Genomic DNA, 16,758 nt, shown 5'->3' on the forward strand with positions numbered 1-16,758 from the left:
TTGTCTTAGTGACCTTAGACACTTCTGTGCACAGAGTTGTGTCAAGATGTTCCAATTTCTCTGTTTCTAATAAGTGTCGAAGTAGTGGTTTGGTTTTTTAGGCTTTAAAAATAATTTGGTTTTTTTGGCATGGGGTTGTAAGGCTAATTTTAAATACCCCCACTCTCATTTCAATGTTTTTGTGCTCAAATTCTGCATTTGGCCAGCCATGTAGATATCTATCTTAATCAGAAGACACTGAAGAGCTTAGTTTTCACTTACCAAGTTTCCAGTAAGTACGTAATCTCTGTGGTAGCATTACAAAGATTCCAATGGTCAAATATATACATATATAAAAATACCTGTTAAAAAAATCTTGATGGAAAATTCATTAGGAAAAGTGAGAAACTATCCTCCACTAAGGGTTTATTTTGGCTAAAATGGAACCTCTTGGTTAAGGATGTTTTGGAATAGAAGTTCTTGCAGCTGCACTGAATGGTAACAAGGGGATTGTGATCTTTTGTCTCCCTCTCTCTTGCTTCCTATTTCTGTTAGCAAACGTGATTCCAGAGGCAGAGAAGATGTTAACTGTGGTGTAGTAATTTATTCAGTTGCTGTTTTGGTGATCATAAGAAAGAGCTGCTTTTCTTGTTCTTTGTTTACATCAAGGATCAGATTGGGGATGTTTCAGGAGTGAAAGCAGACTAGTGGTGTTCCTTAGTGCTCAGCACTTTCTACTGTCAACTGCATGATCTCCTATCTCCATCTCATCCTTGCATGCAAACTGGAGGACTAAAATGCTTTTCTGTCTTGGCTTGATGCTTCTGCTTCCTGTGAGCATGAGATGCTGCTGCCTGCTGGCTTATCACATCTTACCTCAAAGCAGATGGTAAGAGCAGGAGTGGAAAGGTGAGTTGGGCTTCTGGTTTGCACCATATAGTGTTTACTGCAGTCATGTTAATATGGGGTGGCTGATACACGGTAAGACAAATAGCTGGGACTTGGAGAGCCAGAGATTTGGAACATTTCTTCACTCCCTTATTAAATTAAGTCACACTCAAGTACAGTGCTGTTCAAGGTTTGGGTTAGATCTGCTACCAGGTCTGGTGTATGCTTCAAAGTGTTTTTCAGCACTTTGATGCTTCTCTGAATGCTGATGTTGCACTGCAGTCATGAGTTTTTGCCTAAGTCAAAAGAAGAAAATGGGGCTGGAAAGAGCTCAAGGAGGCTGTTGTTGTCGCAGAGTCTGGAGCTCTACAGCTCCCAGCCTTGGAGATCTGATACCTTCTTGTTCTGGTTCTGATACCTTTACATTCTGGAAATGTCTTACAGGTGTGTTTTTCTTATTTTGAGAAATGAAGTGGTGTGCTAACACAGATAATCCATTCCTTGTGCTGTCTCTTAAATTAGTATATCTTCAATTTTGAGATAGAATTTCAGTTTTTAATATCACTACTGTTTTCATGAAAAATACTTCTTTATTTAATCTGTACCTCAGGGACTTCATTTAAAACATCCTGTATGCAGAAAACCTTAAATTATGGCTTAAGTGCTCTCACGGGAGCCCTTGGAGATATTGCTGTGTTTGGCAGTGAGTGTGCAGGCAGATTGACTCGTTGATTAAATCTGCTTTGCTGTGCATACACACCAAAACATAATGTGCACACTACTTTCTTATTCTGTGGACTTTAAGGAGAATTTTCCTTCAGCTGCTTTTGGACACATCCAGCACCCTGGAAAGACAATACAATTTTTTAAATGCATTTTCTCTTGTCAAACTTTCCTTCTTGTGAAATTGTGATTGACTTTGAGCCACCAGGTAGAAGGATGGCTTTTGTCTTTTAACATCATTTCTCTTGTATTGAGTGATAGCTTAAAAGAAAGGAAAACTGTTTTTTTAAACTTTTCTGTATGTAATGCAGTTATCTAATAGGAGTATCTTATGAATGCTGCGTGCAAAGCAGCAGAAGATAGGATGTGTTGTGTGTAATTTGTTACAGAGTGGATAGATAAAACGTTTTGCCTCTCTCTTGAATCAAAAAGCAAGTGTAGAAAACTAAGTAGGTTTTTAGAATGGTGCCTAAGACATCAGGAAGGGTTCTAATGCAGATTTATGCTCTCCTCCCTTTCCAGCAATAGCCAGTGCAATGAAATAAGCATCCAGCTGTCATTTGAACTCATTTCTCTGTGTATTAGTGAGCTGTATGAGTTTTTTGTATTGGTGAGTTTGGTTTGCTGCTTATTTTTAAAGTTATCCTCTATCTCCTAAATTCTTTTATAGAAGCAAGCAGTGGATTTCAGAGGTCTGTCTCCTCTATCTAGCTGCCCTCGCTTTGTCTGTAGAGCAGAGATGTTCTAGTGAAGTTCTTTCAATGGAAAGCATGGATCCAATATCTGGATGTCCACAATGGCTGTTTAATCTGGATATCAGTTCTGTGTAATCTAACAAAGATGCCAAGGTTGGGCACTAGGGTTCTTAGTCCCCATCCTGTCCAGAACTTTCTCCCCTGCGGTCTGACTGAACTGAATGAAAGCACTTTGGGTAACTGCCCTGAAAGGTTCAAGAATGTGCAGAATACTTCTTTCTCCTCTTCTTTAGGAGGACAGGTGATACAGACTGTGAAGATGTTCTGCACTGTACTTAGCAGCGTGGACTCACATGGCATCCCTTAGACTTGCAGCCTCTGGGGAAGATTTTCCAGCTGCTGGTTTCAATTTTGGAAGTGATTCAGCCTTCCTGATAAGGCTGGATGTACTGTCTTGAAAAATAAACTTCCTTATATCTGCAAGTAGTCACCTCTGCTGTGGATGACTTACTCATTGAAGCTTCTTCCAACTAGAAACATTTATAGGAAATGTAACCCTTGGCTGCTGAGACATTCTGCTGCAGTTCACCTACGAGCGCATTTTGGCTCTGCAGACGGGGCGTCTCGCCAGCAGGAATCATCTCAGCTGAACTGGGCCAGCATGTCAGCTTCCTATCCACAGGGTTTGGAATCTCCTGTGGGCCCATCTCAGAAATTGGAATCTTATGTTCAACTTGGTAATTGTATTTCCTGGTAGCGGCTGCATATATTACTTTCTAGTCAGAAAGCTTTTCTGTAGTATTTTGTAGCAGTACTTGGCTTAACCAGGAGACTTAGCATTGCTTGATACAGCAGTTAAGATGACGTTTTCCAGGAATTTGGATCGCTAGAGGTCTGTTCTATCGATGTATTTTCCAGAGCCTGGAAAATGAGATTCTCGACACAATCTATTGATGGTTTCATTGTGTTGCCTGTAAGCTCATTAAGCCTGTTTTATCAGTGTATCTGGTTTCTCTTTTCCTGGCTAATATCTTCCAAAGATGTGGGCTTTACAAATATAATTTTGTCCTGCATTTTTCGTGCAGTCATGATATGGAACATGATATGGAACTTTGCTTTAATTTCTGGTTTAAGGTTAGAAATGTTAGTCTGTTTCCTCGTAGAAATGCAGGATGCTGAAGAATTGCTGAGCTCTTACTCTCGGTAACTTGAGCTGGTGTGCCTTTCCTGCTCGAAGTGTAGGTTCACTGAGGCTATGAATATGTTTCCATTGAGACTTCCTTTGAGCAAACAGGTTATCAGAAAAGGGTCTGCCAGTATTTTGATGAGAGACATTTCTCCTGTTTGGTGAAGTCGACACGTGTAACAGAATTCTTAATTGCATTTATATATTAGAATTCAGTCAAATACAATGAAAGCCTAAATGGAAGTAAAGTAATATGCCTTTACAAAGGAGGAGTTGATAATCAGATGAAATGCTCTTATTTTTATTTGTCTAACCTCAGTTTTTGTTGAATGAAAGTACTGCAGCATCCAGGATTAACCTCGTTAGTGCGTTTCAGAAAAGAGAAAATACCGGTTCCAAATTTTAAGTGTTATCTTGGATTAAGTGAAGCTGTTAACACTGTACTTTATAGACCTTGCAGAATGCGTGGAAATAGAAGCAGATTCCTGCTTTGGAGAGGTCCACGTTTCTTAGTTGTAGGAAGCTTGGTTTGTGAACACATTTACAGAAGAGTTCATATGCAGTCGCTGTGTGAAGTGAAACTCAGAGCAATGTTTGTGTAGATGATGTATCTAAAACAGCTCTTCTTCCCCGTCCCCTAAACACCTGTTGTGCACAATTGCTCCTCCTTAAGCGAGAGGAATTGTTTTCGCTCTCGAACGAAAGAAAAATGCATATTTCATTTGGAGAAAGTAATATTTGAGGTAAGAGCAGACAATAGACTTTAAAGTAAGAGTCCTGCTACTTTTTTTTTTTTTGGTTATAAAAACAGATTTCCACAGCTCAGCTTATGCAAAGAACCTTACCTATGTTATTTCTCTTTGGCTGTTTGTAATTTACCAGTCAGCTGTTAGGCAAGAGAACAGTAAGGATCATTCATTTGTTCAGAAGCAGCTTAGCTGAACTAGTGCTGTGTCTTGCATCATTTTGGTTTTAAATTCAGAAAGTTTTGAGGCTGTAAAAGGGCCTTTTCCTTCAACTTGATCTCTGCAGGGTTCCCATCACATTTAATGGCATTGTGCCTTTCTACCTCTTGTGAAGTGGAGGTTTCTGAACGCTGTGAAATGACAGGCAATGTGTTTTTGCCCATAGAGACAAAAAAAAAAAAAATCTAAGTGATGAAGTTGACAATTGGCTCATCTAAAAATAACCAAAATCTTGGCAGTGCAGGGAGGACTGCGAGGTGCCTACAGGTTAAGTTGTACTGAGCTTTCTCACAGGAGATGTTTATTGTTACTGTTAATTTGCATTTTGTTACTTAGAAGTTCAGCTTGTATTGTAGAATGATGAGCTTTTAATTATTCCTCTTAAATTCAAATATGACACTTTGTCATTATGCAGAAAAGTCAAGGGATTGATGGTCTTTTCTTTTAGCAGGACTCTGAACCTTGCACAGAGGGATGTAGCAGATACCATCAAAACTTGCTTTAATGCGAGTGTTGAAAACAAAAGGGAGGCACGGGGGAAAAGAGAAGTATGCTGCATGCACATGCCCTCACAGTCCTCTGTGGTTAGGAATGGGGTAGAAAGGAACATCTTCATGCTTATGCAGCACAATGAGAAGGGAAGTAATTTGCACTTTATGCAGACCAACAGTGGATTACACTTGGCTTCATTGGAGCAGGGAGCTCTGAGACTGTTCCTTTCTGCAAAAACATTATATGCTGGCCTTTGCTTGTAGTTAAGTTAGTAACTTTCCATCTTGTTTGAGCAGTTTCCTGTGCTCTCTTGGAACACATATTGCAGCGTAGGCATGTAATTTTGTTTTGTGCTGAGACTTTTAAATAATTGACCTTGAGGTATGCATTGTCTGAGGCTGATTATTTTTTTCCGCTTTTTCCTTCTTTCTTGTGATAGCCACTACTTTCTGTTATCCTTGTTTCTTTCTAGAAAACAAAGAAGAAAAAAAAAAGGTGGGGGGGGAAAGAAAACCCAAACCACTTCTCTTTTTTTTGTTTCCTGTAGGTTTATGGGTGTCTGTGTGCATCAAGGACAGCTGCACGCACTTACTGAGGTAAGGCTATTTCATGATATATGCACTCAATATGAAATTGCTCACAGGCCAGATTCTGCAATTGTTCTTCACCTACAGTCATAGTTTCTTTTATGGGGCCTTAATAGATAACCACGTGCTGCTTGCTATGCAGAGGTAAGATTGCAGTGTCAGGCCTTAGAACTGCATTCACTGATAGCCCTTGGATGTGTTTTATCATTAAGATGAAAAAAATCACAGTAGGAACATAAAGTTCAACTGATAATATTCTGAATTGGAGATTTGGGTTGCCATCAAGCTGCTCTTAAGTCATACTTGTTCTGGAAACGTTGCATTGCATTTAAGTCTCATTTACTATTCTCTGATTTCATATGCATTTCACAGATGAATCAGGGATATTTCAGCTGGGTGATATCAGTATATTCAGTCTCTGCTATCTTCTTACAGCTTAATCTGAATTCTGTGAAGGGGAACTATTCCACTGCCTGTATTTCCTGGCCAAGGTCTAATTATCAAATAAGAAACAGAAATTTTAGTTCACGTGGGCCTTCCCACCAGGTTTCACTGGGTTGTGTTTAATCTCCCTCAGGAAAAACAAACAAACAAAAAAATCCCACACCAAACAGAAGGGAAGGTTCTCTTGCTGTGAATAGTGTGAGCTATTTTGTGTCAAAAATCAATCCGGTGTTTGTTCTGCTGTTTTAGTTTCAGTACAGATTGAGGAGATGCTCCTTTTTTGTAAAGTTCGTGGTTCTTGTTTACATTTATTTTGTAGGAACTGCTTAATTAAAAAAATTAACCCTTTTCTCTCCTACTGAAAGTAAGACAAGTGGTAGCACGTATGTTGTTACTTATTGATTACAGTGGATTCCTGGTGCATTTGCCTAAGAATTACTTAAAAAAAAAATTTACATTAAAGATCCCTGCAGAGTTTTGAAAACCAGATTAGCTCTCATAGCATGCTATAAAAATATGTGTAGCAAGTTGATGTGTAGGGAATCCACACGTTGTTTTTTCCCATCCAGTAGTTCTTCAGTTTCATAGGATGTATGGAATAGTTGTGTGTTCTGCTGGTTGAGGTGCTCTTTGTCTTGAAGTGTGTGTACAGTAATGATTCAGTGCTGATGACTTGTGAAGGTTAGGGAAGGGGGCTGAAATGAGCAGCTGAAGGTGTAACTAGATGTACATGGTGAGTCACCAGCTCAAATATAGCCCAGCAGGATAAACAAATTATCCACCATCTTCTGGCTTCTTTCAGCTTGTGGTTCTCCTACCTTCCACAGCTTAACATAATTGATACTAGCCTGACACTGCCAGCGCGTAGAACTTCTCCCATGGTATTACTTCTGTGGGGATGAGCTATTGATTCAGCAGCCTGTTCCTCAGTAGATAGCTCAGTTACAGGGAGAATCCTTTCTCTCACTAGCCTACCCTGGATCTGTTCTGAAAGGAGCTTAACTATCATTTTTGTCCTGGATTATGCTTAGTAAGAAACACTGTGCTTTGGTAGTGTGGCTGATGATATTTCTAAGTAGAAGAGATACAGCATCACTTAGAGCTCATGTCTGAGGGGGCGGTAGGAAATCATATTTGTTTGCATGTGTATGTTTTCATGATATAAGAAGTTGAGCTCCTGTTACAAGTGACTGGTGAATGGATTTAGATGACTTGTGCTTAGTAGCCCCTGTGCTGTTAGCAGGCAAGGCAGCAGGCCCAAACGTTAGAGGAGCATTGAGCATTTTATAAGCTAGTTAAGGGGCTGTAGAAGTAGCATGCAGTGCTTCATTATTGGAAGACAGTCTGCTGTGTTATAGATTTCTCTTCTTGTGTCTTTAAGCGCATGGAGAGCTAAACACAAGGATCATGCAGAGCAGGTTTTTTGTCTGAGGGACCTCAGTATGTAGGCCTTGGGTTTTTTCCCCATTGGCAGCATTTTGCATTGCTTTAATTGTCTTTTGTCTTACATGACTGTTACTGAAGCAGATTTTTTTCCCAACAACAAAAATTTGTTTAATTATAGGTTGTCCTAGGATTTTGACCTTTTTCTAAATCTACAATCATACCAGTTTTGAAAATGCAATATTATTTTGAACTTCTACTCAAACCAGAAACCGTGGCATATGCTGCTGTTGAAGTAGTTCAATATCCGTGGAGACACAGAATAATTTGGGGGTGGTGGGGACCTCTGTCATTGGAAGCATAGCATTAAGCGTTCAATGGAAGTAGAGCTCAGATGAGTTAGCAGGTTTTAGATTGTCTCATGAACATCAAACTGATGGGCATAGATTTACTGTGCTCACTTTCTGTAAAACTAGGAACTGAATATTTGTTAATATTCACCTCTAATCTGTGGCTAATGGTTTGGTTCCGAGGCTGTGAGCCTGCAGTGCTTCCTGCATGCACTGTCATGCCTCTACAACCTAAGTCCAGTCTCTCTTTCAAGCTTCTTGGTGTTTTCTGTCCACTTCCTTAATCTAACAGCTTTATTAGCTACTGCTTCTTCATCTCCTGGCACACAGCATCCTCAGATGTTGAGAATTTTGTAGAGAGGTACAGTGGCATCAGTTGGCATGAGGCATTGCTGAGCTTTCAGGCACCAGTTAGGAGCCACTACCAGGAGATTATAAAACACATTTTTGCATTGCATGTTGTATAGGCTCATGCTATTACACAAAGGCAGGTAATGTAGTTTATGGTCTACCATATAGCAGCTACTCGGTGCCTTTTTGCTGAGCTTAAATTCTTTGTTGAACTCTGTTAAGTACATTTATTTGAATTGCTGAGGGAGATCACGCTTAAATATCATTAGAGCTGGATGTATGTGGATGTATGTGCACAGAGTCATGCAGCAAGGTAATTCCTTCATCAAGGAAATGCAGGTCCTGACAGCTGTGTGTGTAGAAAATGAGCAAGGGAGAGCTAATGTGTTGATTGAGTTATCTTGAAATTGCAGTGCTTTACAAACAACAGCTAATTGTTGCTAGAAGAACTAGGAAAATAAGGCACAAGTGTTCTGCTGCCACAATTTGAAGCTTTAGCTGCGTTTGCTCGGTGCAGGATCTGACGTGCATTGGAGCTTTTTCAGGCTGTGTGATAGGAGCACAAGGGCAGCAGCTGAGGGCTGGGCACTGTTACTTCAGCCAGCAGCTGGATGTGCTGTGTGCCTAACACACCACTCCAGCAGTGTTCCAGTTTTTCTCCTTGACATCCTCCCAAGTCAGTCCTCCTGATTCTATCCCAACATCTGGTGCACTATTGATGTTTCCCGAGTCCAACGATCTACGTTGAGCAGCCTTTGTCTTAAGAAGCTGTGTATGTGCCATGTGAATGATTATGAAATGACTGTAAGGGACGAGCCAGCCATTCTGGGCACGTGGCTCCTTTAGTGGCTTCCATGCCCCATTTGGTGAGTCCTTAGCAACAGCCTTGTGTAGTGCATCTTTCAGAGGCTGCATGCATGAAGGTGCCTTAAACTCTAAAATGCTTCCTGTATGCTGAGAATGTTGATGTCTGCAGCAAACAGCAATGCAGTTTTAATGTAGATATACATGCCGAGAACTGATGTAAGAAAAAGGCTGCTTGACTGCTTTTTTATTAAAAAAAGAAGAGAAAAAATTATTTGAACTGATGCACATTTTTTCAGCTCAGTTAATTTTTGTGTCAGAAACCCTGGGAAATATTTACTGCAGAAATCCTTCCAGACGTCCTAATTTTCATCTGGGGCAAGATAATTGCTATTGGACAATTTTGATGCATTCTGTAATGGCTTGCTGAATCTCACACTGCTGTTTTTACCATCAACCACAATTCATAGCTCATTTGTTTCTCTCTTTTTCCCTCCTTGCACAGTGCATCCCTTTTGTACTCCTAGAGCACATCATAATGAAACAGATGATGGCTTTGGGACAGAGGGTTTTGTTTTTTGGTTTGGTTTTTTTTTTTTTTTAGTAAGTACTTTTGCCTAAGCAGAGAGTTTTCAGTTATCACAAAAGCTGAAGTGGCAGTTTAGGCAAACTGTAAATGCAGGAAATGGGGTTTCAGGCACTTGGACACCTTCCTATCTGTAGTATTCTTTTGCTCTTGGTGATGGTACTAACTGGGAAGAAGGACATTAACAGCATAAAATTCTTCAAATTGTTACAGTTGTGCTGAATTATTCTTCTACAAGGAAAGGAAAAGAAGTTCTGTAAGAGGAAGGGTCCTTCTGAATTAAAATTTTCACAAGCAGCATCTAGCATTAAGAATGTTTTGTTGAAACATTGTCCTATCCCTTATTTTTTCCTTCTCTTTTTGTGGAGAGCTTTTGTTTCTGAAATGGAGAAACCATGACAGACATCCCTTGGGTATCTTCCCCTAAACCAAAGGTGAAAGGTGTACAGTTCCTTCTAGATAGAGGCTGCACACTTAAGAGCTTTAAAAGGCCCTGGCACACCGTTCCTTGCCTGCTCCCTCCTTTCACCATCTCCTACAACACATGCTAAATCATGCTGTTACATGAATGTGACACAAACTGCCTGATTAACTTCAGTTTTACTCCTGTAGTGCTGTAAATATTGAACTCTGGTGTTCACAGTGGGCCTAGCCCATCAGCCCCAGGGAACTTAGTGTCTCAGTGTCCCTCCAAGAAGGGAATCGCTGCAGGGAGCAGTTGGTGAGTGTGAGCTTTCATACGACTGCAAAGAAGATGAAAATGTGTTACAGGTTGCACCAAGTAGAAAATTGAAGTAATGAGACTCAAAATTTCATGCTGTTAGAAAATAATATAGTCATGGCATTACTATATTAAAATAATACAGAGCACATAGGTTCCTGCACCTAGGCTACAGTTACTTTTAGTAGCTGCCCAAACTATTAGAGAAAGAGGAATCTGCAGCTGGCAGAAGAGTTCTGTCACTTCACACATGTTGTGCAGTATTTTCACTGCTGAGGATATATACAGCTGAGCCATACGGATGAAAAGCTTCCAGATCACCTTGTATTCCCTAGTGCCCTGTGCTTTCTGTTAGCTACCTTTGCTTACTGAAATTTACCACAGGCACCTACTTAAAGCATCTTGTTTCAGTGCAGTGGGGCTTCAGGCAGTGGGTTGTGTTACTGACTTCGTGGCCTTGTGGAACTGGCAACCGCTGCAACTTTCTGAAAGGAGCAACTGTGCAAGTTTTCTCTTGGATGTTTTTACTGACATCACAAGAATATACCTGTTAATTCAAAGAGCCTTTGTTTTAGAGGAATTACTATAAAAAGATGGGATTTCAAAAAAAAAATAGATAAGGAAAAAGATGAATGTGCTGTGATGACGAAGGGTATCTTTCAGCTGACTCTCAGTAGCCAACAGCTGACATTTTAAATGCCTCCCAGCTCTACGATGCTGCAGAAGGTCTGTTGTTTCAACTTCCTAAGAACTCAAAGTATGTGTAAAATTCTGCAGATTAAATTGATCCTTATGATCTCTAAACCAATGAATAGCATGGTCTGTGGATTAATACTGTACTAAATCTCTACTTGCATGCCTCATTATTTTTGTCCTTAGTTCAGATACTTCCTGTAGCATTCATTTATAGCCACAGTTCTGTTTGATGTACTTCTCCATATGAACAGAACAGCCATGACAGTGGTGCTGCGCTGAGGCCAGCGCTGGGAGGTGCAGAACGTAGCAGCCATCTGGGCCTGTAGAGTTATATAAGCCAAGAACCAAAAATAAGTGAAGCCTTAACAGAAGTGCTTCAGAAGCCTCAGGTCCTCTGTTAGACTGCGATTACTTTGCACCCTCCCTGGAGTGGATTTTGTTATCAGGACTGAGTGTATTTAATTTCAGGAAGATCTGTTTTAAAGACAGGAATGGTTATGTGGGATTAAACTGGAGTATCTGTTGGTGATATTTCCTTGCTTCTTTTGCTCCTTTCAGTGTAGGACTGGAAGTCCAAGCAGCACACATCTGTGTTATTTCCTCAGTTAATTTGGTTGTTTGGGTTCATTAGCTTTTCCCTTCAGGAGTCATTAAGCACATACTTGCTTTGGGGTCAAGAGAAAACCATTCATCTGGCCTCTAGGGACTTGACCTGTGGAGAAAAGTAGTGGTAACCTTGTCTGATGCAGTAGCAGTTCCATTCCCCCTTAATGGCTGAGGACTGGGTGAAGTTCTGTAGGACCCAAGGAAAAGAAAAAGGGCCATGGCAGCACAAATAGGGGTTAAAATGAAGCAGGAAACAACTCAGGTGTGAAGAAGACTATGCTAGACTGTAATATATAAGGTGAGAAATCATTCCATTTCATTGCAACTGCTTTTTCCAGCACTAAAATAGAATGAGTGCATCACAGAGTATGTCTGTTAGGACTGTCCACTGTCTGCATAGTACTTTATGTTTCTGTTCTTGGGGAAAAAACCTCATTATGTCATTACAAAAAATTGTTGCAGAGCAACAGTTACCTTGAAATATTTTGTTCCTTCTGCTATTAATTCATTTCAAAATATATAGAACTGTGGAGTACTTTACATTTCACTTTGAGGAATAGTTTTAAAGTGAACATACAAGATGCAAGAACTGTTTGTGTGTGCCTGTGAATACGGGCTCAATCTTTTGAGGCTAAACTGGTCCCCCCAAAACAGATTGTTTATAGAAAGGCAAGTTTGTTGGCTGTGCTCTGTACTTCACTGTGCGTGGACACCAGAGCTTGGTTATGAAGAAATGAAAGTATTGCCTTTGTCATTCAGCAGCTGTCTGGCTGAAAGGAAGCAGGCATAGGTAATGGGGAGTTTTCTTACAGCCAAAAAGTTGGGAAGTTTCTGTTTATATTCTGAGATGAATGTGTTTATAACCTGGCAAACCAAGCCTCTAGCAATGCCTTTCTGAAACTTTAAAGACCCTGAATCTTTAAATCCTAAACCTTGGGGTGTGCTTCACATTTCTTGTATCAAAGAAATTTTTAAAGGGGCAATTAAAAAAAAATCTATAAATGTGACTGTTAGGTACTTGTATTTCACATACATGTGCACATGTTATTTTACTAGCTTTGTTCAGGGCCACAGGTAGACCTGGTACTTTCGCTTGTCCTTGTGCAGCTTGCAAAATCATTCCTAGTGTATCTTTGATACTTTTGAAATGCAGTTATTTTAAAAACTTGCTTTAGTGCAGGGGCCTCCCTTCATCTGTTTTGGTTGTTGACAACCGAGTTTTAGAAATACTTGTCAACACATGAGCTATATTTGGTCTTAATTTCTCAGTCTTCACAGCACATGAACTGTCAATTTCAGTTTTGCTGTAACAGTTCACTTAAGCTTACAGTTTAATTTACACAATGTTGCTGAAATTGCTTTTGGCCAATGTGGATTGATGCTTGTTGGCCAGCGCTACCTTTCCTATACTGTACAAGGTTTCATTCTGTTTCACCTTCAGACTGGGTCCTTCTTCCTGTGGATCAGTAATATTAAGAGGAGTAACAGCTCATCTCCTTTGGTTTGAGAGATTCGCATATGAAAGGCTGAATAAATTTGGCACTTCACAGCTTGTAGAATTGCTGAGACCTATTCCTTGCAAGGTCTTTGGCAAGAAGTATGGATATCTCCTTAAGGAACCATATTCTTCTGTAGTATGAAATGTATATGGAGGGTGCTAGAAAACCAACTGTTTTGGGTGGGGGGAGAGACGTCTGCATCTGCCCAAACTGTGTTCCCTGGAGAAGATGCATGGAAAAGAGGGGGAAAAACCCAACCTTTTCCATTATGGATTCTCTCTGGGTGATCAGCCTTAAGAGACCTGAGTGAGGGTCAGAAGAATGTGAGTCCAGTGGTGCTGCTTGATTAGCTGAAGATGTCTCACTTTGTTGACTGATGAAATAATGCTGTAGGCCCACATGCCAAGTCCTCATGACTGCTCGTTCCAACAGCTTAAGAACTGCAGACACTGATACCCGTCATTGTAGTTTCTATGTGAGTTTGGAGTTTGGCTGATTAAGGGCAGAAGTAAACTTGACTCCTTTGTATGCACCACTGGATGAAAATTAAATCTGAACACAGGATATGTCATAAATTAATTGGTAGACTTTTCAAAGTTGGAGTTTAAAAGTTTGTAGACTAGAGAGGGTAGTGCTGGTATTTGGAAAATGTTGTGCCACTTAAACCTCATGCTGGAACTCCATGAATTCTTTTGTAACAAAAAAGAGTGTCTGAAAGTCTGAAGTTATTGCACAAAGTACATATTCTTTACTTTGTTTATGTTATTTTCCTTGGGAACCAAATATTTTTGTGAATTAGTTCAGAAGAAAAAAGGCTTCAGTCCCAAACACAGCCTGATGTGCCGCACATACCAAAAAAGCCAGTTTAAAATCACACAAGAGGGCCTTGCTCTCAGTGGCAAGAGGCAGGAAGTTCTGGCTGAAGTTCCATCTCCTGTTCATACTCCTGCATCCTGATGTTGTGGTACACATGGTGTGCTTGGCCCTTTCATTCTTTCTCCATCAAAATTGATACAGGCCTCCACAGGAGTTTCAGCTAAGTCAGGTTCTTGGGAAACATGAGCCTTATTTAAATTAGTTGATCTTCTCCTCTTTTCCTGCATCAGTTGGCTGTTTACCTTTTTATGACTGAAAGCTAACCATCTTGTCTGCAGTGATAAAGACTTTGCATTTCCAGAAAAACACCAACTGACATCCAACTGGTTGGTCTCATACCCCAAAGAATCTCCTGTTGTGAGTTTCAGTTCGATTGGAAGTTCAGTGGTGCCATAGTTGGTCGCAGCACTCCCTCTGAGAACAGGAGGAAGACTGCTATTGATTTTACACTGGAGAAGGCTTTAATGAATTTGTGCATTTTCCTGTGGCTGCAGGCCTGCTGCGGTTGGAGGTGCGTATTTTAGAGAGTCAGCTCCCATCACGTAGATGAGCAGATAAGAATATAGATAAGAATGATAATAATAGATAAGAATGAGTGGCAGAAGTTCAAGTAGGTCCTTGCTTTATCAAAGGGTGGAATTCTCAGAAAGCTGCAGTAAAAAGCTCAGTGTGGGGAAAAAAAAAAAAGCTGACAAAAACTCTCGCTTCTGCAAGATGCAAGCTGACCTTCTGAACTCTGCTTCTGGAGGGAAGTGCTGCTAGGTTGGTTAAGTGAAAACCTGCTGGAGTTGGTGTCCAGTTAAGCTTAAGAACATTGAGGGCAACTGCGTGGAATGGCTTCCTTTCACCAGAAGGAGACAAGCTGTGGGACCCGTGTGAGCACAGCATTGTGCTGGAGGCAGAGGAAAACTCTAGACTCGTTTGCAGTCTTTGGCTAAGCAAGGAGGGAAGGGTGGGTTCTCACAGAAGTAAGTTCAGCAGTGCAAGTACTATAATCAGACTCTAAAGAAATTCTCATGTGAAGACAAAGGCCAAGACTTTGAAAAGATGAGCCTAAATTTAGTTGCACAGACTGTATTTATGCGGGCAGGTGGCTAGATCAAAAGTGATGAGCAACCAGTTGTTCCTGTGAGAACTTCTGGATATGCAAGCTTAAAAATTCTAGTCATTTTCTTAAATGCTTGCGTATGAGCTTAAAAGCTCAGACATGGTGAAATGTTTTCTTACTCTTGGCAATGCAGGCTGCATTGTGGATTTAATATTTTTTTCCCCCCTCAGAGGAGGATGACTGACTTTTGTTTCTTCTGAGCCAGTGCATGAGGAACCTTTTTTCTTTATTATTTTGAGACAAATGTATCTAAACATTTTGTGTTCTGAGGAAGGCTTGCTAATGTCCTGCTGATGGTAATCTCTTCCTCCTTCTTAGAATGTCTCAAGGATAGGAGAAAATAAGATAAAAGGCAAATAAATATTAAACTGAAAACAGCATCCAGCAAGCTTTGTCATCTTATTCTTTTGCTGCCTTCCCTGAACATCACATGCAGGTGTGTCGGTGGGTGTGGAAAATTGTTTTATTTTGCTTATTTTAGTATCAGTGTTTTGACACTAACTTTAATCCTACTGGACCATACAGGGGAACTTAAAAAAAAAAAAAAAAAAAAAGGAAAAAAACAAAAATTCTTGAACCATAACCCCTTCAGTTCTCTTTCTGTTGCTTTCTGATATCCTGGAAATAGGTCTAGATCAATACATGAGAAGATGCAAACAAGGTGGTATGGGGGCAGGGAAGGGAAGAAAACTGAATGTTGTCTTGAGGACTGGATTTTCCTGTTCCATGTGCATATAAAGATGAAGTTCAGTTAAACACTGTGATGCTGGCCCTTTTTCCTTATAATTTACTGTAAGTATGTAGAGGTTTCTCTTCCTTTTCCTCTTCTCTCACCCTGGTCCACTCATAAATTAACAAATGGTCTGTAGTTTCACTTTCTTCCTTTCGCTTCGTTTATCAGCCATTCAAACCACTCGGAAACTGTTACTTGAGAAAATTCTGTTAACATTTGCTTTGCACAGTGCTGATTATAGGGGATCTTGGTCCATTTTGTAATTGTAATTACAATTACAATTTTGTAATCAATACAGCATTTAAGCACCCTCAGATGTAAGTGGACACTGTGGCACAGCTGGAGTTTTGAGGCTTGGGAAAGCTCAAGAGCAGTATTCCTTGTGCAGAATTCAAACAATGTTTGCTCTGTGTGCAGTTGTGTACTGTAACTTTGGGACTCAGTAGGTCCTTATAGCTGTATTTATAGTCTCACTTAAAGCTAACAGGTTATTTATCTGGAATCTTGTGAGCATATAATCTGTGGGCTGCTGCAGCAGGTATCTTTGTGGAGAAGGTGAGAAAAAGCTTATTAAAAAGGGCTCCGTGTCAGCAGCTGCAACTTGCTTCTGGACAGAACTGAGTGAATAGTGTGCTCAGAATGCTGTCAGTATGGAGCGAGCTTTCTGCTCTCTAACAGAAGTGTTGCTGTGGAGATGCTGTTCCTCTTGCCTGTCTCACCAATGAGGTACTTTCTCTTCTGTGCCTGTGTGATGATTTATGCTGTTGCTGTCTTGCCATATCACAGATTCTTACTGGCACTGAAACTAGACTTCGCTTAGAACCCATGTGGTGTGACTTCAGATTATAAATGTAGTTTTGTGCAAGGCCTTTTTAGCTTTCTGTTTTTCCTACTAATAAAATTACAGGAAAAAGTGGTTATCAAGGTCAGTTTGCATAGATATACTGGGAGTGTTTTCCGGTTCCAACAAAATGAACTTCCTGCAATCTGTCAAACCTGGCTATGAGGAAGCACCATCCGTAAACCTTATTTCTTACATACAGGTTGCAGTGCATTGTTGCTGTGTGCCTGCAGTTGGAATCTCAA

At 40.3% G+C, this 16,758-nt stretch overlaps 1 protein-coding gene across 1 annotated transcript in view; it reads left to right on the forward strand.

The window, feature by feature from the left end:
• The window catches only part of TESK2 (testis associated actin remodelling kinase 2), a 61,193-nt gene that overhangs the window by 14,719 nt on the left and 29,716 nt on the right, over positions 1-16,758 (forward strand). The window contains exon 3 of the mRNA XM_052666090.1: positions 5,476-5,524. Coding sequence (XP_052522050.1) covers positions 5,476-5,524 — 49 coding nt within the window. The remainder of the gene's footprint in view (positions 1-5,475; positions 5,525-16,758) is intronic.

This window comes from Tympanuchus pallidicinctus, unplaced genomic scaffold (genome assembly GCF_026119805.1).
Source record: "Tympanuchus pallidicinctus isolate F22 unplaced genomic scaffold, pur_lepc_1.0 scaffold7, whole genome shotgun sequence".
NCBI classification, from domain to species: Eukaryota; Metazoa; Chordata; class Aves; order Galliformes; family Phasianidae; genus Tympanuchus; species Tympanuchus pallidicinctus.